The sequence below is a fragment of the Oncorhynchus kisutch genome, unplaced genomic scaffold (assembly GCF_002021735.2).
Source record: "Oncorhynchus kisutch isolate 150728-3 unplaced genomic scaffold, Okis_V2 scaffold2162, whole genome shotgun sequence".
Lineage (NCBI taxonomy): Eukaryota > Metazoa > Chordata > Actinopteri > Salmoniformes > Salmonidae > Oncorhynchus > Oncorhynchus kisutch.
In genome coordinates this window covers 740-24488 of record NW_022264107.1, presented here as the reverse complement: position 1 = coordinate 24488, position 23749 = coordinate 740, and the positions used below count along the sequence as shown (strand labels likewise).

Sequence of the window (23749 nt, the reverse complement as noted above, 5' to 3'; positions counted from 1 at the left end):
CTTGTAAAACCAGGGTAGTGGGTTTGATTCCTGGGACCACCCATATGTAAAGTGTTTGTACACATGACTGCAAATCCCTTTGGATAAAAGTGTCTGCTAAATGGCAGATATATCCACTGATTATACCAAACATTTGGAACACCTTCCTAATATGGAGTTGGACCCTCCCCTTTCTCCCTCAGAATAGCCTCAATTCGTCGGGGCATGGACTCTACAAGGTGTCGAAAGCATTCCACAGGGATGCTGGCCCATGTTGACTCCAATGCTTCCCACAATTGTGTCAAGTTGGCTGGGTGTCCTTTGGGTGCAGTGGGGTCTCCTCAGAGGAGGAAGGGGAGGACCATCGTCCTCAGTTATTTTCAGAAAAATAAAAATGGTAAAATATTTTAAAGTTGTCCTTTTTAGATAAAACTATACTAAATATAATCACGCCACCAAATAATTTATTAAAACATACTATTTTGCATCCTCCTCTGGGTATATTGACCACAATACAAAACCTAGGAGGATTATGGTTCTCAAGGCTTCCATAGACTTACACAGTTACACAGTTGACAACAATGTAAGCTGTGTGTAGCAGTTATGAAATGGTTTGGCTTGGAAAGGTTTTTTCTCCTGGTCACATACAGCTGATGTGTTGTGCATTGAAGTACAGAAACAAAGGGAGAAGGTGATAAGAGGAGAGCACATAGATGCAAGAGGGAATACAACGTGTCTGTAATGAAAGTGAACTGTGTTTATGCATGATCAGGGGTGTATTCATTCCGCCGATTCTGTTGACAAACGTTTAAATGGAACAAAACGGGGATAAACATACCTGAATTTGTCCAGTGATATCTCTATTTCAGCTAGATGCAGGCGAGAGTGTGCAAGGCAGTATTGAATGTGTCACTGTCTGTCCATGTGGCACTGTCTGTCACCGCAAAACTTTATCTCGACCTGTGTGAACCTACATCCTAAACTTTCATTCATAGGCTAGGTTGCTACCTCATGATGGGTATAGGGACAATTAGAGTATCATGTAGTAGCCTAAACCTATTGCTGTTCCATTGAACAGGGTGAGTGAAATATGAATGACAGTCGTCCATATGCTGTAATAGAATTAAGGCCATGCTCATGAAAAAACAAGTTGTCCTGCCTCATCTTAAACGGCACAAACCACCACTGTTTGGGTGGTGGACCACTCTTGGTACACATGGGAAACTGTTGAGCTGAAATACCCAGCAGCGTTGCAGTTCTTGACACAAACCGGTGCGCCTGGCACCTACTACCATACCCCGTGCAAAGTAACTTAAATATTTTGTCTTCCCCATTAACTCTCTAAATGGCACACATGCACAATCCATGTCTCATGTCTCAAGGCTTAAAAATCGTTATTTAACCTGTCTCCCCCCTTCATCTACACGGATTGAAGTGGATTTAACTAGTGACATCAGTAAGGGATCATAGCTTTAGCCTGGATTCACCTAGTCTTTCTAAGTCATGGAAGGAGCAGCTGTTCTTAATGTTTTGTCTACCCAGTGTATAGCACTACAGATAACCAAGTGCTATTTGCATGTGATGCATTTGTTCTGTTGTTTACAGGATGATTTGTATCTTATAGAGCGTGGCTTTAAGGGAATAGTATGGTCACATGTAGATTAAAAAAGAATGTGAAAAATTAACAGAGAAAATGTATATCAACACACTACCTATTCATATAAGTATTTATTAATCATCTACATATTCATATTGAGCTTCTGCTTCTGTGTACAGGAACGTATTATTTGGAAGAGAAAATGTATCAGCTTATTATTAAATCATTAATTATTAAATAATTATGACGTTCTTTCCAATACAAAAAGTGTAGTAACTATTGTTTCCAAACTGCGTTACCCACTCCAGTCAGCAGATGGCGATGAGCGTCTTTCAGTTGACTCTTCTTGCGTGACGTATAATGGACTGGACGGGACGCTTCTTCAGGAACAACAAGGCGTCAACTCTTTCAACCACGTCGGTAGCTTGCTAGCCAACATAAAACTGAAAGATTGACGTTTTAGACCATGTTAATGTACATTAGCTAATCTCAGTGTTTTAAACGATTTTCGGTTGACGTATCAACTGGTTCAATTTGCAAACGTGTTAAAGATTGATACTGAGCCTAGCACTAGGCTAGTCGCTAATGCTAGCTAGCTAGATAACATCCCTGACCATGAGCTCACTAAACTACTCCTCCCTTGCTAATAAAGAGGGGGTCTGCTGTTTGGAGAAAGAATACTTCTGTTATAGTGAAAGAAGAGAAAGAACCGTTTAGAGAGGAAGAGGATGCTATCTCAAAGGTGAAGAAGGAAGACGTTTTGGCAGTGAAAGAGGAAGAGACAGAATATCAGATTAACACCAGTGAGTACTGTCTTTAACAGGGACACAAACTATGCCGTTGTTGAACTAATGTGTGGTTTTAAAGGGGCATTCCACTGAAGTTCTACACTTGAATATGTTGTTCAGTACTGTAGGAATTGTTAAAGGGTCGATCTGCCATTGGTTCATATATTTTAGGGACTTTTCAATTAAATGTATTGAATTCTCCATGTGGTCTACATTAAAGTTCCCCTCATCTAGTATAACAGGCTTTTAAAATTCAATATTGAAGCATAATCTCTACTTAAAATATCAAAGGGACATATTCATGCCTCTTGTAAGACCCTATGATTTTATTAGACGGTTATAAGTTTACTACTCATTTTGATGTTCTCATTAACACAGGAGAGAGACATGACTATGGTGGATCCTCTGGGGAGCTTCAACAACATCCTGATGCTGACGTGGCAGAGAAGAGTCTCTCCAGATCAGAACACCAGATGGTACAGCTTGGTCTGGACAAGCAAACAGCTTTCTCTTGCTTGGGGGCTGGGTTTCTGTAAAGCAGTTTATGACAACAGTGAATTCAGCATCCATAATGATATGCGTCTGTGTCCTCTCTTTATGGTTACCAGGACAACACTAGCCCTTCCTCCCTCCCGGAGACCCTGTATCGTGCCTCTCCCGGTAGCACCTTACTGCTGGGTATGAAGAGGTTGTCTGTGCTGCTGGTGGACTGCAGGAAAACAACGGGGCTGAGTGGAACTGTGAGAGGAGGAGAAGAGAAGAAAGGATCAGATTTGACACATCAAAGTAAGTGCTGTAATTTAGCAGAGTTCTGTTAGTTGACAGGAAGATAGACTGGTGTATATGGATGTTATGAATATGGAGGAAAACTGTGATCAGGCTGCCCACTCAAGCAAAAGCTTCAAACTGTAACCAGTGCCGGCAACCTTGTTCAGGTTATCAATCAACCTACCAGGGTAGTGACAAACAGTAGAGGAATGAAATCATCAACATGGTTTGATCATATCTTTACTAATGCTGCAGATATGGGTTTTAAAGCAGTATCCAGATCCATCAGATGTAGTGATCACAATATAGTAGCCATGTCTAGGAAAACCACAGTTCCAAAGGCTGGGCCTAATATTGTGTATAAGAGGTCATACATTTTTTTGTAGTGATTCCTATGTTGATGATGTAAATAATATTTGTTGGTCCGTGGTGTGTAATGATGAGCAACCAGACACTGCCCGTGACACATTTGAAACTGCTTATCCCAGTTACTAATAAGCATGCACCCATTAAGAAAATGACTGTAAAAACTGTTAAATCCACGTGAATTGATGAGGAATTGAAAAAATGGTATGATGAAGAGGGAGGCAAAAGAGATTGGATATAGGTCTGGCTGAAGAACTGATTGGCAAACCTATTGCAAATTGAGAAATCATTTGACTAAACTGAATAAAAAGAAGAAAGTACACAATGAAACAAAGATAAAATACATGAAGAATGATTGTAAAAATCTTTGGAGCATCTTCAATTAAATGAAATTTTGCGCAAATAAAATCTATTTGACCAGATACAATGCTATTTTACAGTAAACAAATATAGACTTTTAGCTTATAGGGAAGTTCATACAGCAAGCACAGCACTTGCAAATGACTGATTGGCTGAGAGAGATTCATGAAAAAATATTGTTGGGGCTGTTTTGTTAGACTTCAGTGCAGCTTTTGGCATTATCGATCATAGCCTGCTGCTGACAAAACGTAAGGCTTTACACCCCCTGCTATATTGTGGATAAAGAGTTTTTCTTTTCAAATGTAACCTTTATTTAACTAGGCAAGTCAGTTAAGAACAAATTATTTTTTTCAATGACGGCCTTGTTCAGGGGCAGAATGAGTTTTTTACCTTGTCAACTCGGGGATTCGATCCAGCAATCTTTCGGTTACTGGCCTACCGCTCTAACCACTAGGCTACCTGCCGCCCCAGAGCTACAAAATCAAGTTTGAATCAGGAATTCCCCAGGGCAGCTGTTTGGCACCTACTTTTTTCAATCTTTACCAACAGCATGCCGATGACGTTTGAGTAAAGCCAGTGAGTCTATGTATGCGGATGACTCAACACTGTACACGTCAGCTACTAAAGCAACTGAAATGACTGCAACACTTAACATAGAGCTGCAGTTAGTTTCAGAATGGGTGTCAAGGAATAAGTTAGTCCTAAATATTTCCTAAATATTTCCCATTTAAAACGTCCCCGTTTTAAATGGGATATTTTGCAGAAGAAGATGCTAGAATATGCATATAATTGACAGCTTTGGATAGAAAACAATCTAACGTTTCCAAAACTGTAAAGATATTGTCTGTGAGTATAACAGAACTGATGTTGCAGGCGAAAGCCTGAGAAAAATCCAATCCAGAAGTGCCCCAGGTTTTGAAAGCGCTGCGTTCCAATGACTCCCTATATGGCTTTGAATGTACCATCAACGAGCTTACGCTTTCTACATATTCCCCAAGGTGTCTACAGCATTGTGACGTAGTTTTACGCATTTCTGTTGAAGAATAGCCGTATGGGGGCACATTGCGTAAGTGGTCACATGGTGGCTCCGAGAGAGATTCTCGCGTAAAGTGCAGAGGTAGCCATTACTCCAATCGGTCCTAGAGAAAAAGGAATTGTCCCGACGGATATATTATCAAATAGATATTAGAAAAACACCTTGAGGATTGATTCTAAATAACGTTTGCCATGTTTTTGTCGATATTATGGAGCTAATTTGGAATATTTTTCAGAGTTGTGACCGCAATTTCCGGGCGATTTCTCAGCCAAACGTGAAGAACAAACAGAGCTATTTCGCCTACAATTTTGGGAAAAAATGAACTTTGGCTGTCTACCTGGGAGTCTTGTGAGTGAAAACATTTGAAGTTCATCAAAGGTAAACGATTTAATTTGATTGCTTTTCTGATTTCCGTGACAAGTTTGCCTGCTGCTAGCAAGGCATAATGCTATGCTAGGCTATGATAAACTTACACAGATGCTTGTCTAGCGTTGGCTGTAAAGCATATTTTGAAAATCTGAGATGACAGGGTGATTAACAAAAGGCTAAGCTGTGTTCCAATAGATTTCACTTGTGATTTTCATGAATAGGAAGATTTTCTAGGAAGATTTATGTCCGTTGCGTTATGCTAATTAGTGTCAGATGATGATAACTGTCCCGTTCACGGGCTGGGTGTCACTACAGGTTAAGTTACATGGCCTACTATGCTAATTCTGTAGTGGTATTGTTAGAGGGGGCTAAAGAAATATTTTGTTGGTGCGCCAGGCAGGTATTAACCCTAGTTATTAAAGTTAATTATTACCTATTATAACATTATTATTTTTTTAATATTATTAAAACCTAAAGGATGAGAGTAGAATAGATAGAGTAGCGCTTCCAGACACATTCTAAACATGATGGAGTATTGAAGGAGGACTGTAGCACCTAATGATGAAACATTATAGAGTCTTAAAGGACTGTAGCATCTAATGATGAAACATTATGGAGTCTTAAATGAGGACTGTAGCATCTAATTATGAAACATTATGGAGTCTTAAAGGAGCCTTGTAGCATCTAATGATGAAACATTATGGAGTCTTAAAGGAGGACTGTAGCATCTAATGATGAAACATTATGGAGTCTTAAAGGAGGACTGTAGCATCTAATGATGAAACATTATGGAGTCTTAGAGGACTGTAGCATCTAATGATGAAACATTATGGAGTCTTAGAGGACTGTAGCATCTAATGATGAAACATTATGGAGTCTTAAGCTTTAATTTGTGGTATTGCACTTGTGAATGCATGAAAGTTAAATATTTCTCATAAAAAATATATATTTTGCACTCTGCAATATCACCGGATGTTGTCGAAATGTTCCGCAATCAGTTGTGTTGTGACAAGGTAAAAGTCCATATTATGTCAAGAACAGCTCAAATTAGCAAAGAGGAACAACAGTCCATCATTACTTTAAGGACCACCACAATAATGGAAGATCCAGAGTTACTTCTGATGCATAAGTTCATTAGAGTTACCAGCCTTAGAAATTGCAGCCCAAATAAATGCTTCACAAAGTTCAAGTAACAGACACATCTCAACATCATCGGTTCAGAGGAGACTGCGTGAATCAGGCCTTCATGGTCCAATTGCTGCAAGGAAACCACTACTAAAGGACACCAATAAGAAGAAGTGACTTGCTTGGGCCAAGAAACACGAGCAATGGACATTAGACCGGTGGATATCTGTCCTTGGGTCTGATGAGTCCAAATTTGAGATTTTTGGATCAGAGCTTCATGTCTTTGTGAAACGAGGAGTAGATGAACAGATTATCTCCGCATGTGTGGTTCCCACCGTGAAGCATGGAGGAGGAGATGTGATGATGTGCGGGTGCTTTGCTGTTGACAATGTCATGAATAAATAAATCAAAGTCACACTTAACCAGCATGGCTTCCACACCATTCTACAAATATATATGCCATCCCATCTGGTTTGGGCTTAGTCCCACTGTCATTGGTTTTTCAACAGGACAATGACCCAACACACCTCCAGGCTGTGTAAGAGCTATTTGATCAAGTAGGAGAGTGATGCATCAGATGACCTGACCTACACAATCCCACACGGTTTTTTATTTTATCATTTTTTTTTTTTTTGTCCACATTTCCAGAGATGGAAGTAATTTTTACTGTACTTTTTGGTACCTTTGAATCTAATGTATTGTATCAAGATGGTTTGGGATGAGTTGGATCGCAGATGTGAAGGGAAAGCGGCCTACTAGTTCTCAGCATATGTGGGAACGCCTACAAGACTGTTGGAAAAGGATTCCAGGTGAAGCTGTTTGAGAGAAAGCAAGGGTGGCAACTTTTGAAGAATAAAATATATATTTTGATTTAACACTTTATTATTCTACAATGTAGAAAATAGTAAAAATAAAGAAAAACCCTTGAAAGAGGAGGGGAGTCCAACCTTTTGACTGGTACTGTACATTAAATTCCCTGACAACAGCTCCAGTGGACATTCCTGCAGTCAGCATGCCAATTGCCCGCTCCCTCAGAGACCTGTGGCATTGTTGTTTGAACAAACTGCACATTTTCGGGTTGCCTTTTATTATCCCCAGCACAAGATGCACCTGTGTAATAACCAAGCTGTTCAATCAGCTTCTTGATATGCCACACTGTCAGGTGGATGGATTATCTTGGCAAAGAATAAATGTTGACTAACAGGGATGTAAAAAATTCTGCAATCTTTTTTTTGTTGTTGCGTTTATATATATTTTTATTGTTGTTACTATCAGTTTTAGGAACATTTACCCAAAATATGACATCAGCGATAATCAAAATGTTGAAAATCTGTGAATGTCTAAATAAGAAATTGGTCCATTTAAACAGCAATGTGTCAAACCCTTTCAACAACGGGGAGATGTTACTGATGTGCTTTGTATCTTCAACGTAAAAACAAGTTTTGGACTTCCACACAAAATTACTTCTTTAGTTATTTGATGTTTAAGGAAGTGTGTAGGTCACATTCTGTATCATACAGCTATGAATGTTATATATTTAGAACCACCTGTTCAATTGGAATCCAGCGACGCCTGTGTCTTCAGTGTCCTAGAATTGTCTAGGTTTTTGTGTTCTGACTTGTAAAACAGGATGAATAAGTAATGTAAACATAGCAGTAATTACCAGGAAGCTCTACATTTGTTTTAAAATCACACTAAGATTGTTAAAACTGGCATCAGGTTATTAAGAGATCGGATTTAGGATTTACCCTCATAGCAAGGTTGTTTTATCATGTGGTTTCATTTGGGTCTCTATTTAAAAATAACACTATCTTTGGCAGGAGAAAGACCAGACTCAGAGGAACCAGAGCCAGGGAAGTCCAAACAAGCAAGACGACACCAGTGCTCCCAGTGTGAAAAGAGTTTTAAACAGAAAGCACAACTGAAACAACATGAGAGGATACACACAGGGGAGAAGCCTTACCACTGCTCCCAGTGTGGAAAGGGTTTCAACCAGTCAGGGGTGCTGAAACGGCACGAGAGAATACACACAGGAGAGAAGCCTTACCACTGCTCCCAGTGTGGAAAGTGTTTCAACCGGAAAGCATTCCTGAACCAACACGAGAGAATACACACAGGAGAGAAGCCTTACCACTGCTTCCAATGTGGAAGGTGTTTCAACCAGTCGGGGGCGCTGAAACAACATGAGAGAATACACACAGGAGAGAAGCCTTACCACTGCTCCCAATGTGGAAAGTGTTTCAACCATTCGGGGATGCTGAAACAACATGAGAGAATACACACAGGAGAGAAGCCTTACCACTGCTCCCAATGTGGAAAGTGTTTCAACCATTCGGGGATGCTGAAAGACCATGAGAGAATACACACAGGAGAGAAGCCTTACCACTGCTCCCAATGTGGAAAGTTTTTCAACCAGAGTGGACACCTGAAACAACATGAGAAAATACACACTGGAGAGAAGCCTTACCACTGCTCCCAATGTGGAAAGTGTTTCAACCATTCGGGGGACCTGAAACTACATGAGAGAATACACACAGGAGAGAAGCCTTACCACTGCTCCCAATGTGGAAGGTGTTTCAACCAGTCGGGGGCGCTGAAACAACATGAGAGAATACACACAGGAGAGAAGCCTTACCACTGCTCCCAATGTGGAAAGTGTTTCAACCATTCGGGGATGCTGAAAGGACATGAGAGAATACACACAGGAGAGAAGCCGTACCACTGCTCCCAGTGTGGAAAGTTTTTCAAGCAGAGAGGAACCCTGAAACAACATGAGAGAATACACACAGGAGAGAAGCCGTACCACTGCTCCCAATGTGGAAGGTGTTTCAACCAGTCGGGGGCGCTGAAACAACATGAGAGAATACACACAGGAGAGAAGCCTTACCACTGCTCCCAATGTGGAAAGTGTTTCAACCATTCGGGGATGCTGAAAGGACATGAGAGAATACACACAGGAGAGAAGCCGTACCACTGCTCCCAGTGTGGAAAGTTTTTCAAGCAGAGAGGAACCCTGAAACAACATGAGAGAATACACACAGGAGAGAAGCCTTACCACTCCTCACAGGGCGCAAACCATTTGCCCATTTAGGAAGCCTGAAAGAACACATTATACTGCACACAGAGGGGAAGGCTTCTCTTAGCGTGTATGTTGATATTTCACATCACATTGACTTAAAATTCATCAGAGAACATACACAGTGCTCCCGTTGTCTAATATTGTTGACTGACAATGTGTTTACCTGTCATTACCATATGAATTAAATGGTACAGGGTATACTCAAACATATATTTGTTTGTTTTTATTAGAAAACATGAATTGACTATGGAGTCTGTCAGTTTGAATATAAAGGAGATCAGGTTCCTTGTTTTAAACTGTCCTTTTTTTAAACTCTGTGTGTGTTTATCTGGGTGTGCCATTCCTCCAGCACTACAGATAATCAAGTGATATTTGGATGTGATGCATTAGTTCCATTGTTGACATTTGCATTGTTGGCCCACTGATGATTTAATGAAATGAAAATGTTCAGACTCTGTAATGGAAAATGTTAATTGTTTGTGTGTCCACATAACTGAGTATGTGACTAACCTTGTGAAACTGTCCTATTATAAGCTCCTGTTCTTGGGAGTATCATCCTGTGTTGCAAACCAATTTGCACCTGTGTCCTTGTATGAATAAAGTCCCGCCCAGGAACAGGAAACTATAAAGATATGTGCTCATCACTCAATGCTTCAGGAATTCAGACTGTCTACACTGTGCTGTGTAACTCTGTTATTCTCTCTGAGCTCAGAAATAAAGAATATTGGTTTGACTTGGACTCCAGCAGATCCTTATTTTATAATATCCACCACAACTCTCCCAAGGATTGCTATTTATCATTGTCTCACAGAAGAGTTCCTCGTTCCACTTTCCTGGGGGAATTTACAAGCCTCCCACTGATTGAATAAACATTGTTTCCACAGGTAACATTTTGTGTTTCACCCAACCAGCAACCTAAATCCAATGACTGGTAACATTTAGTGTTTCACCCAACCAGCAACCGATATCCAATGACTGGTAACATTTTGTGTTTCACCCAACCAGCAACCTAAATCCAATGACAGGTGGCATTTAGTGTTGATTTCATGTTAAATTCACATTAGTTGACGAATCAAAGAAATGTAAATAGAAACTAGATGTTGAACTGACGTCTGTGCCCAGTGGGCTGGTTTGAATAAGCAGCAGGTGTTGGATCGATATCCACCTTAGTAGCTAAGTTTCCATGTAATTTGAGACAGATTTTCATGTGAATATTCAAAAATCTGCATAAAACAATATATACATTTTCCCACCAGAAATGTTTCTATCAAACAGATTTATTGCAGATTAAAGGCTTTGCGTGACAAATAAATAACTTTTGCTGTTAAATTCCCAATGGTTTCCATCGCATTTTCAACTCTACTGATGGTTTAATGAAACTGTTGCATTATATAGCAAAACTTCTCTTGTCCCGTGCACTGTAGCCAGCAGCTCATAGATACAGTGTTGGTAGGCTACCTACATGATGAGATTATTATGGATGAGAGCGATATTATTTTATTTGTCAAATGGCAGCCAAGCATCGATCATCATGTCACCTGTCACCAGAATAAGACCATCAATATGTATTGGAAAGGAGCATCAAGCTCATCACGTGCACTTTCACCACCCTGTGAAGTTCATAACTTATTTCATCTGTAGCCTAATAAACTGCATGGGTTCCCAAGTCGTAGTGGGAGGACCACACAACATATCATCGCATGACTCCAAGTTAACTAAGATGTGATGGTTATTATATAAATATTTGCTCATAAAGGAGTTTCCACCTCCATTACTCGCTTATACATTTTTACTGACGCAAGAAGTCCCCAGCATGTCAAACGAACTAACATATAGTTTGTCGGCTTTTATAAAATTGTTCAGGCATAACCTGTTTCCGTCAGGCCGGTCATTACTTTTGAAATGGTTGGATCAATATCCACCTTCATGATGTGGATGAAGCCTGATTTGGAATGTCTGAGTAGTTCTATATGATGTCATAATACACCCCTCTGATAATCAAGTGATATTTGGAATGTCTGAGTAGTTCTATCTGATGTCATAATACACCCCTCTGATAGTGATACATTTGCTCCATTGTTTCCATGTCAGTTGGTTTCCCACTCTGATGATTTATATCTGACAGAGGGGCTTTAAATGAATAGTATGGTGACATCTTAGTGTGTCTTGAAGTAAATAGGATTATTAATCATAAACTCCTATAGCAACAATACACTGCAGCTTTGACATCAAGAAGAGAATGGGCTGATGGGTGGTGGTGCTACTCTATAGGTAAGGCTGTTCAATATGAATGTTCAATACACACAATAGGTTGATCAGTAGCCAGTTAGCTAGCTGCTACAGTCCTATATGAATGTTCAATACACACAATAGGTTGATCAGTAGCCAGTTAGCTAGCTGTACAGTCCTATATGAATTTTCAATACACACAATACGTTGACTGGGGAGGTGATGTACCACAGTCAAAGTCCTGCAATAAGAGCTAAGAGACTAATATTTGTGTAAACTATACATTGTTGTGTTCTGTAGTTGTCACTGAGTTGGCTGATATCCCATTTTATGGGGTCACTCCACAGTTAAGGCTGTACAGTGCCTATACAAAGTCTACACTTTTCTCCTTTCATATTTCTTTTGATCCTGACAAACTCACCAGTCCCTGCCGGTGACAAGCATACCCATAACATGATGCTGCCACCACAATACTTATTGTGTGGTTAATGTGTGGTCTATCTCCAGGTCATCAGACTGTTAAATAGTCACCTCTAGCCGGCCTCCGCCCAGTACCCTGCCCTGAACTTAGTCACTGTTACTAGCCGTCTACCACCCAGTACTCCACCCTGTATTCTAGTCAAGGCTCATCCTATATAACTACTACTGTAAACACCTTTTATATTCATAGACGGTCCCTAATGTCTAGACACACCGTCATATACATTGTAAACCAACTGTATATATTTTTATTCCAGACTCTGACATTCCTCGTTCTACATGTTCTATATTTCTAAATCCTTAAAAGAAATTGTAGGGAAAATCATTAGGTCACACAAATGACTATTTCTAAACAAAGAAAATAGACAAGTAGAATGGGAGAGGTTTCTTAAACTATCTTTACTTACTCGGTGAATAGACTCCAGGGATGGGGATGAAGGCTGTAGGAATGAAGATCAGACAGTGAAGAGACTCCAGTGGTTAAGGGCGCTGTGCATCTTTTTTTTTAAACAAAACTATTTATTTTACTTAACAAGTATTTTTCTTAACTGCATTGTTGGTGAAGGGCTTGTAAGTAAGCATTTCACTAAGGTCTACACCGGTTGTATTCGGCACGTGAATAATAATATTTAATTTGATTTTCATACTTTTCTAATAAAACACTTTTCAACCCATATGATCTATTACATAATAAAAGTCGTAATACAAATATCATGTCATAGTGAATTCATGACATGTGAACGAACAAGCCTTTTCATACTTTATAATATGGCTATACAGTGGGGAGAACAAGTATTTGATACACTGACGATTTTGCAGGTTTTCCTACTAAGTACTTACAAAGCATGTAGAGGTCTGTCATTTTTTATCATAGATACATTTCAACCGTGAGAGACGGAATCTAAAACAAAAATCCAGAAAATCACATGATTTGAGTAATTAATTTGCATTTTATTGAGACCCAGAGTTACTTCTGCTGCAGAGGATAAGTTCATTAGAGTTACCAGCCTCAGAAATTGCTGCCCAAATAAATGTTTCACAGAGTTGAACAAACAGACACATCTCAATATCAACTGTTCAGAGGAGACTGTGTGAATCAGGCCTTCATGGTCGAATTGCTGCAAAGAAACCACTACTCAAGGACACCAATAAGAAGAAGAGACTTGGGCCAAGAAACACGAGCAAGCCTTCACATTGACTCTGTACTGGTACCTCCTATATATAGCCTCCACATTGACTCTGTACTGGTACCTCCTATATATAGCCTCCACATTGACTCTGTACTGGTACCTCCTGTATATAGCCTCCACATTGACTCTGTACTGGTACCTCCTGTACATAGCCTCCACATTGACTCTGTACTGGCACCTCCTGTATATAGCCTCCACATTGACTCTGTACTGGTACCTCCTATATATAGCCTCCACATTGACTCTGTACTGGTACCTCCTGTATATAGCCTCCACATTGACTCTGTACTGGTACCTCCTGTATATAGCCTCCTGTATATAGCCTCCACATTGACTCTGTACTGGTACCTCCTGTATATAGCCTCCACATTGACTCTGTACTGGTACCTCCTGTATACAGCCTCCACATTGACTCTGTACTGGTACCTCCTGTATATAGCCTCCACATTGACACTGTACTGGTACCTTCTGTATATAGCCTCCACATTGACTCTGTACTGGTACCTCCTGTATATAGCCTCCACATTGACTCTACTGGTACCCCCTGTATATAGCCTCCTACATTGACTCTGTACTGGTACCGCCGGATATAACCGCCACAGGGGGACTCTGTACGGGTAACCCTTATATAGCCTCCATGTGTTAGTCCGGTACCCCTGTGTACAGCCTCCACATTGTATGTAGCAGTAGTTAGTTCGGGGGGCTGGTCAGTTTGTTATATCTGGAGTACTCCCTGTCCTATTCGGTGTCCTGTGTAGAATCTAAGTTGCGTTCCTAATTCTCCTTCTCCTTTTTCTCTCTCTCGGAGACCTGAGCCCTAGGACCATGCCCAGACACCTGAATGAGACTCCTGCTGTCCCGCCAGCCACGCTGGCACTGCTGAGCCCTAGGACCATGCCCCAGGACTACCTGACATGATGACTCCTTGCTGTCCCCAGTCTACCTGGCCATGCTGCTGCTCCAGTTTCAACTTCCACCTGACTGTGCTGCTGCTCTAGTTTCAACTGTTCTGCCTTATTATTATTCGACCATGCTGGTCATTTATGAACATTGAACATCTTGGCCATGTTCTGTTATAATCTCCACCCGGCACAGCCAGAAGAGGACTGGCCACCCCACATAGCCTGGTTCCTCTCTAGGTTTCTTCCTAGGTATTGGCCTTTTCTAGGGAGTTTTTCCTAGCCACCGTGCTTCTACACCTGCATTGCTTGCTGTTTGGGGTTTTAGGCTGGGTTTCTGTACAGCACTTTGAGATATCAGCTGATGTACGAAGGGCTATATAAATACATTTGATTTGATTGATTTGATTTGATACTGGTACCCCCTGTATACAGCCTCCACATTGACTCTGTACCGGTACCCCCTGTATATGTACCGGTACCCCCTGTATATAGCCTCCACATTGACTCTGTACCGGTACCCCCTGTATATAGCCTCCACATTAACTCTGTACTGGTACCCCCTGTATACAGCCTCCACATTGACTCTGTACTGGTACCCCCTGTATACAGCCTCCACATTGACTCTGTACTGGTACCCCCTATATATAGCCTCCACATTGACTCTGTACAGGTACCTCCTGTATACAGCCTCCACATTGACTCTGTACTGGTACCCCCTGTATATAGCCTCCACATTGACTCTGTACTGGTACCCCCTTTATATAGCCTCCACATTGACTCTGTACAGGTACCCCCCTGTATTTAGCCTCCACATTGACTCTGTACTGGTACCTCCTGTATATAACCTCCACATTGACTCTGTACCGGTACCCCCTGTATATAACCTCCACATTGACTCTGTACTGGTACCTCCTGTATATAACCTCCACATTGACTCTGTACCGGTACCCCCTGTATATAGCCTCCACATTGACTCTGTACTGGTACCTCCTGTATATAACCTCCACATTGACTCTGTACCGGTACCCCCTGTATATAACCTCCACATTGACTCTGTACCGGTACCCCCTGTATATAACCTTCACATTGACTCTGTACTGGTACCTCCTGTATATAACCTCCACATTGACTCTGTACCGGTACCCCCTGTATATAACCTCCACATTGTCTCTGTACCGGTACCCCCTGTATACAGCCTCCACATTGACTCTGTACTGGTACCTCCTGTATATAGCCTCCACATTGACACTGTACTGGTACCCCCTGTATACAGCCTCCACATTGACTCTGTACCGGTACCCCCTGTATATAACCTCCACATTGACTCTGTACTGGTACCCCCTGTATATAGCCTCCACATTGACTCTGTACTGGTACCCCCTGTATATAGCCTCCACATTGACTCTGTACTGGTACCCCCTGTATATAACCTCCACATTGACTCTGTACTGGTACCCCCTGTATATAACCTCCACATTGACTCTGTACTGGTACCCCCTGTATATAACCTCCACATTGACTCTGTACTGGTACCCCCTGTATATAACCTCCACATTGACTCTGAACTGGTACCCCCTGTATATAGCCTCCACATTGACTCTGTACTGGTACCCCCTGTATATAGCCTCCACATTGACTCTGTACTGGTACCCCCTGTATATAGCCTCCACATTGACTCTGTACTGGTACCTCCTGTATATAGCCTCCACATTGACTCTGTACTGGTACCCCCTGTATATAGCCTCCACATTGACTCTGTACTGGTACCCCCTGTATATAGCCTCCACTATGACTCTGTACTGGTACCCCCTGTATATAGCCTCCACATTGACTCTGTACTGGTACCCCCTGTATACAGCCTCCACATTGACTCTGTAACTGGTACCCCTGTATACTGCCTCCACATTGATTCTGTACTGGTACCCCCTGTTAATCAGCCTCCACATTGACTCTGTACTGGTACCCCCTGTATATAAGCCTCCACATTGACTCTGTACTGGTACCCCCTGTATATCAGCCTCGCACATTGACCTCTGTACTGGTATCCCCCTGTATACAGGCCTCCACATGACTCATGTACCGTACACCTGTATATAACCTCCACATGACTCTGTACGTTACCCCTGTATATAGCCTCCAACATTGACTCTGTACTGGTACCCCCATGTAGTATAATCCTCCACATTGACTCTGTACTGGTACCCCCTGTATACAGCCTCCACATTGACTCTGTAAACACGGTATAGTTTTTTATTGTGTAACTTTTTTTTTCTTACATCTTATTTTTTTAACTACATTGTTGGTTAAGGGCTTGTCAGTAAGAATTTCACGGTAATGTCTACACCTGTTGTAGCTTTGTAGCGTAGCTTTAAGGGAATAGTATGGTCACATCTAGATAAAAAATGAATATTGTAAATGTGTATAAACACACTTCCTATTCATGGAAGTATTTATTCATCATCTACACATTCATATTACGCTTCTACGTCTGTGTACGGGAAAGTATTAGTTGTAAGACGTAAGAGAAAATATATCAGCTTATTGTTAAATAATTATGACGTTCTTTCCAATACAAAAAGTGTTGTAACTATTGTTTCCACACTGCGTTACCCACTCCAGTCAGCAGATGGCGACGAGCGTCTTTCAGGTGATGCTTCTAGCGTGACGTATAATGGACTGGACGGACGCTTCTTCAGGAACAACAACACGGATACTATTTCAACCATCTCGGTAGCTTGGTAGACAAGGTAAAACTGAAAGATTGACGTTTTAGGCCATGTTAATGTACATTAGCTAATCGCAGTGTTTAAAACACATTTCAGTTGACGTTAACTTGAACCTGATTTGCCTGTTCAAGTTGCAAATTTGTTAAAGATTGATACTGAGCCTAGCACTAGGCTATTCGCTAATGCTAGCTAGCTAGCTAGCTAGCTAACAGCTCATTAATAGCACTAGGCTATTCGCTAATGCTAGCTAGCTAGCTAGCTAGCTAACAGCTCATTAATAGCACTAGGCTATTCGCTAATGCTTGCTAGCTAGCTAGCTAACATCCCTGATCATGAGCTCATTAAACTACTCATCCCCTGCTGAAGAAGAAGATGTCTGCTGTCCGGAGAAAGAAGCTCTGGCGCTGAACGTTGTCGTGAAAGACGAAGAGGAGGATATTACAGTGAAAGGAGAGAAAGAAGCTCTGGCGCTGAACATTGTCGTTAAAGACGAAGAGGAGGATATTACAGTGAAAGGAGAGAAACAACCTTTCAGAATGGAAGAGGAGGCTGTTATAGGGAAAGAAGAGAAAGCATCCTCTTCCTCTCTAAAAGGTTCTATTTCAGTAAAGGTGAAGGAGGAAGACGTTTTGGGAGTGAAAGAGGAGGAGACAGAATATCAGATTAACACCAGTGAGTGCTGTCTTCAAACAGGGACACAAACTATGCAGTTGTTGAATTAATGTGTGGTTTTTAAGGGGCATTCTACTGAAGTTCTTCACTTCAATGTGATGTTCGATACTATATAAATTGTTAAAGGGTCAATCTGCCATTGATACATATATTTTTGGGACTTTTAAATTAGATTTAATTATATATAACAGGCTTTCAAAATGTAATAATGGAGCATAATTTATACTTAAAATATCAAAGGGACACAAAAGGCACCCAATTAATTTAGAGATATTAATGCCTCTGATAAGACCCTATGACTGTAATAGACAGTAATAATTGATGATGGTAATAAGTTCACCATCTGTTTGATGTTCTCGTTAACACAGGAGAGAGACATGACTATGGTGGATCCTCTGGGGAGCCTCAACAACATCCTGATGCTGACGAGACAGAGAAGAGTCTCTCCATTTCAGAACACCAGATGGTACAGCTTGGTCTGGTCTAGCATACAGCTTGCTCTATCTGGGTCTGGGTTTCTGTAAGGCACTTTATGACAACAGTGACATCAGCATCCATAATGATATGTGTCTGTGTCCCCTCTTTATGGTTACCAGGACAACGCTAGCCCTTCCTCCCTCCCGGAGTCCCTGTATCGTGCCTCTCCTGGTAGCACGTTACTGCTGGGTATGAAGAGGTTGTCTGTGCTGCTGGTGGACTGCAGGAAAACAACAGGGCTGAGTGGAACTGTGAGAGGAGGAGAAGAGAAGAAAGGATCAGATTTGACACGTCAAAGTAAGTGCTGTAGTTTGAACAAATAAAATAGATCTGCCCATTGGTATCTGTTCCCAATAGGGCTGTCCCCGACTAAAACAAAAACAACTTTGCACACTCTTGGTATTCTCTCAACCAGCTTAACCTGGAATGCTTTTCCAACAGTCTTGAAGGAGTTCCCACATGCTGGGCACATGTTGGCTACTTTTCCGTCACTCTGCGGTCCAACTCATCTCAATTCATCTCAATTTGGGTTGAGGTTGGGTGATTGTGAAGGCCAGGTCATCTGATGTAGCACTCCATCACTCTCCTTCTTGGTCAAATAGCACTTACACAGCCTGGTTCTGGTTGGGTCACTGTCCTGTTGAAAAACAAATGATAGTCCCACTAAGCACAAACCAGATGGGATGGTGTATCGCTGCAGAATGCTGTGGTAGCGATGCTGGTTAAGTGTGACTTGAATTCTAAATAAATCACAAACAGTGTCACCAGCAAAGCACCATCACTCATGAATGCTCATCAATGCTTCCCGGTGGGAAACACACATGTGGAGATCATCCGTTCACCTACTCTGCGTCTCACAGACATGTCGGTTGGAACCGGAAATCTCAAATTTGGACTCATCAGACCAAAGGACAGATTTCCACCGGTCCATTGCTCATGCTTCTTGATTCACACAGTCTCCTCTGAACAGTTAATGTTGAGATGTGTCTCTTAATTGAACTCTGTAAATCATTTATTTGGGCTGCATTTTCTGAGGGTCTTCCTTTCCTGTGGAGGTCCTCATGAGAGCCAGTTTCATCGTAGCTTTTGATGTTTTTTGCGACTGTACTTAAAGAAAGTTTCAATGTTCTTGAAATATTCAGTATTGACTGACCATGTCTTCAAGTAATGATGGACTGTTGTTTCTCTTTGCTTATTTGAGCCATTTGGACTTGGTCTTTTACCAAATAGGGCTGTCTTCTGTATACCCCTTTAACTTGTCACAACGACAACTGATTGGCTCAAACGCACTAAGAAGGAAAAACTCTAATTAATATTTAAACAAGGCACACCTGTTAATTGAAATGCTTTCCAGATGACTACCTCATGAAGCTGGTTGAGAGAATGCCAAGAGTGTGCAAAGCTGTCATCAAGACAAAGGGTGGCTACTTTGAAGAATCTCAAATATAAAATATATTTTGATTTGTTTAACACTTTTTTTTGTTTACTATGTGATTCCATTTGTGTTATTTCATAGTTTTGATGTCTTCACTATTATTCTACAATGTAGAAAATAGTTTTGAAAAATAAAGAAAAACCCTTGAATGAGTAGGTGTGTCCACCTTTGACTGGTTCTCTATACACAGTGGGGAGAACAAGTATTTAACACACTGCCGATTTTGCAGGTTTTCCTACTTACAAAGCATTTAGAGATCTGTAATTTTTATCATAGGTACACTTCAACTGTGAGAGACGGAATCTAAATCAAAATCCAGAAAATCGCGTTGTATGATTTTTAAGTAATTCATTTGCATTTTATTGCATGACACAAGTATTTGATACATCAGAAAAGCATAACTTAATGTTTGGTACAGAAACCTTTGTTTGCAATTACAGAGATCATATGTTTCCTGTAGTTCTTGACCAGGTTTGCACACACTGCATCAGGGATTTTGGCCCACTCCTCCATACAGACCTTCTCCAGATCCTTCAGGTTTCAGGGCTGTCGCTGGGCAATACGGACTTTCAGCTCGCTCCAACGATTTTCTATTGGGTTCAGGTCTGGAGACTGGCTAGGCCACTCCAGGACCTTGAGTTGCTTCTTACGGAGCCACTCCTTAGTTGCCCTGGCTGTGTGTTTCGGGTCATTGTCATGCTGGAAGACCCAGCCACGACCCATCTTCAATACTCTTACTGAGGGAAGGAGGTTGTTGGCCAAGATCTCGCGATACATGGCCCCATCCATCCTCCCCTCAATACAGTGCAGTCGTCCTGTCCCCTTTGCAGAAAGCATCCCCAAAGAATGATGTTTCCACCTCCATGCTTCACGGTTGGGATGGTGTTCTTGGGGTTGTACTCATCCTTCTTCTTCCTCCAAACACGGCGAGTGGAGTTTAGACCCAAAAGCTCTATTTTTGTCTCATCATACCACATGACCTTCTCCCATTCCTCCTCTGGATCATCCAGATGGTCATTGTCAAACTTCCGACGGGCCTGGACATGCGCTGGCTTGAGCAGGGGGACCTTGCGTGCGCTGCAGGATTTTAATCCATGACGGCATAGTGTGTTACTAATGGTTCTTTTTGAGACTGTGGTCCAAGCTCTCTTCAGGTCATTGACCAGGTCCTGCCGTGTATTTCTGGGGTGATCCCTCACCTTCCTCATGATCATTGATTCCCCACAAGGTGAGATCTTTCATGGAGCCCCAGACCGAGGGTGATTGACCGTCATCTTGAACTTCTTCCATTTTCTAACAATTGCGCCATCAGTTGTTGCCTTCTCACCAAGCTGCTTGCCTATTGTCCTGTAGCCCATCCCAGCCCTGTGCAGGTCTACAATTTTATCCCTGATGTCCTTACACCCTCTCTGGTCTTGGCCATTGTGGAGAGGTTGGAGTCTGTTTGATTGACTGTGTGGACAGGTGTCTTTTATACAGGTAACGAGTTCAAACAGGTGCAGTTAATACAGGTAATGAGTGGAGACCAGGAGGGATTCTTAAAGAAAAACTAACAGGTCTGTGAGAGCCGGAATTGTTACTGGTTGGTAGGTGATCAAATACTTATGTCCTGCAATAAAATGCAAATTAAATACTTAAAAATCATACAAAGTGATTTTCTGGATTTTAGCTTTAGATTCCGTCTCTCACAGTTGAAGTGTACCTATGATTAAAAAAAGTAGGAAAACCTGCAAAATCGGCAGTGTATCAAATGCTTGTTCTCCCCACTGTATGTACATACTGAACAGGTATGAAAACAACAATTTCAATGATTTACAGTTCAAATTAGGAAAGTAGTCAACGTAAATACATTTATTAGGCCCTAATCTATGGACTTCACATGACTGGGCAGGGGCGCAGCCATTGGTGGGTCTGTTGGGGCGTAAGCCCACCCACTTGGGAGCCAGGCCCATCGAATCAGAATTAGTTTTCCCCACAAAAGGGCTTTGTTAAATAGTCCTCAAGGATAAATACTCCTCAGTTTCATCAGATGTCCGGGTGGCTGATCTCAGACGATGTGGAGGTCCTTGATCTGCGGTTGTGAGGCCTGTTGGACGGACTTCCAAATTCTATAAAAAGACATTGGAGGCGGCTGATGGTAGAGAATGCAACATTCAATTCTCTGGTAGCAGCTCCAGTGGATATTCCTGCAGTCCCCAATTCATTTGCACACTCCCTCAAAACTTGAGACATCTGTGGCATTGTGTTGTGTGACAACTGTACATTTTAGAGTGGCTTTTTAGTGTCCCCAGCACAAGGTACACCTGTGTAATGCTGTTTAATCAGCTTTTTGATATGCTACCTGTCACGTGGATGGATTATCTTGGCAAAGCAATATAAACAAATTTACACAAAATTGGAGAGTGGAGGTTTCATTCTGGTCTCTTTTTATATAAACACTGTCTTTGGCAGGAGGAAAACCAAACTTGGAGGAACCAAAGACCTCCACAACATCAAGACGACACCTCTGCTCCCAGATCAAGTTAGGAAGCCTGAAAAGACCTGAGAGGACACACACAGGAGAGAAGCCGTACCATTGCACCCAGTGTGGAAATAGTTTTAGCCGGTTAGGAAGCCTCAAAGCTCATGAGCGAATACACACGGGAGAGAAGCCATACCATTGCGGCCAGTGTGGAAAGAGTTTTAGCCTGTTAGGAAGCCTGAAAGCTCATGAGCGAATACACTCAGGAGAGAAGCCATACCATTGCGGCCAGTGTGGAAATAGTTTTAACCAGTTAGGAAACATGAAAAGACATGGGAGAATACACACAGGGGAGAAGCCATACCACTGCTCCCAGTGTGGAAAGAGTTTTACGGCGTTAGTTAAGCTGGAAGCTCATGAGCGAATTCACACAGGGGAGAAGCCTTACTACTGTTCCCATTGTGGAAAGAGTTTTAACCATTTAGTTAACATGAAAAGACATGAGAGGATACACACAGGAGCGAAGCCTCACCATTGCTCCCAGTGTGGAAAGAGTTTTAAGCGGTTAGACACCCTCAAAGATCATTTGCGAATACACACAGGGGAGAAGCCTTTCCGTTGCGCCCAGTGTGGAAAGAGTTTTAGCCGGTCAGGAAGCCTGAAAGAGCACGAGCGAATTCACACAGGGGAGAAATCTTACCACTGATCCCAGCGTGCAATGCGTTTTTACCCAATTAGGACACCTGAAAGAAGACATGAGACCGCACACGGGGGAGATGTCTTACAAATGTTCAGAGTGGGGGGAAGGCATTTTACTCAAAAAACATATGCGTATCCACATAGGAGAGAATAATGACTTCTCCTTGTGTGTAAATATATATTTCACATCACATTGACTTAAAATTCATCAGAGAACATACACAGTGCTCCCAATTGTCTTATATTGTTGACTGAGAATGTGTTTACTTGTTTATACCACATGAAATTGAATGGTACAAAGTATACTCAAAAATACATTTGTGTGTTTTTATTAGAAAATATGAATTGAATATTGTCGTGTCTTTGCCATCATTAAAAGTGAAGACTTATTTTATTAAGTCAATTCTCTGTAATTATTATTACGTGATTAAACCAATCATGTACATTTAATTAACTAGGAAGTCGGGGGCACCACGGAAAGACTTCAGATTACAAAGTTATACTTTTCCCAATGTAACTCTTCTGATATTTTATTATCTTTTCAATTCATTTTATATTAATGAATTATTCTTTAACTCACATCAGTCTCATTCCAAACGTCGTAAATTGTTGGTTATCTGCACGAACCCAGCCTTTTTTTAAATAAATCATCCATACACCAATTGGCTTAATCATTTATTAACTAACTAAATAATCACAGAAATGCGCAAACAAACAGTAGATACTGGTTACTAACGAATGATAGGGAAGATTCCCTACTGGGCTTGGTGGACAAAGGGAAGTGGGTGTGGACTGAGAAACAAACAGTAGATACTGGTTACTAACGAATGATAGGGCAGATTCCCTACTGGGCTAAGGCGATATGACGGCTTGGTGGACAAAGGGAAGTGGGACTGAGAAAGAAGCGGGGTAGACAAAAGGGTTCATTACACACAGTTGATAGTACAGTTGAAGTCGGAAATGTACATACAGTGGGGCAAAAAAGTATTTAGTCAGCCACCAATTGTGCAA

At 41.5% G+C, this 23749-nt stretch overlaps 1 protein-coding gene across 1 annotated transcript; it reads left to right on the top strand.

The window, feature by feature from the left end:
• Positions 1-1887: 1887 nt before the first annotated feature.
• LOC116369329 (zinc finger protein 678-like) lies at positions 1888-23201 on the top strand. Its single transcript, XM_031819452.1, has 8 exons — positions 1888-2379; positions 2743-2840; positions 2973-3150; positions 8209-9469; positions 16484-16508; positions 18088-18132; positions 18263-18440; positions 22030-23201. The coding sequence occupies exons 2-8, from the start codon at positions 2838-2840 to the stop codon at positions 22743-22745; spliced, it is 2406 nt and encodes an 801-aa protein (XP_031675312.1). The 5' UTR covers positions 1888-2379; positions 2743-2837; the 3' UTR covers positions 22746-23201.
• Positions 23202-23749: the final 548 nt, after the last annotated feature.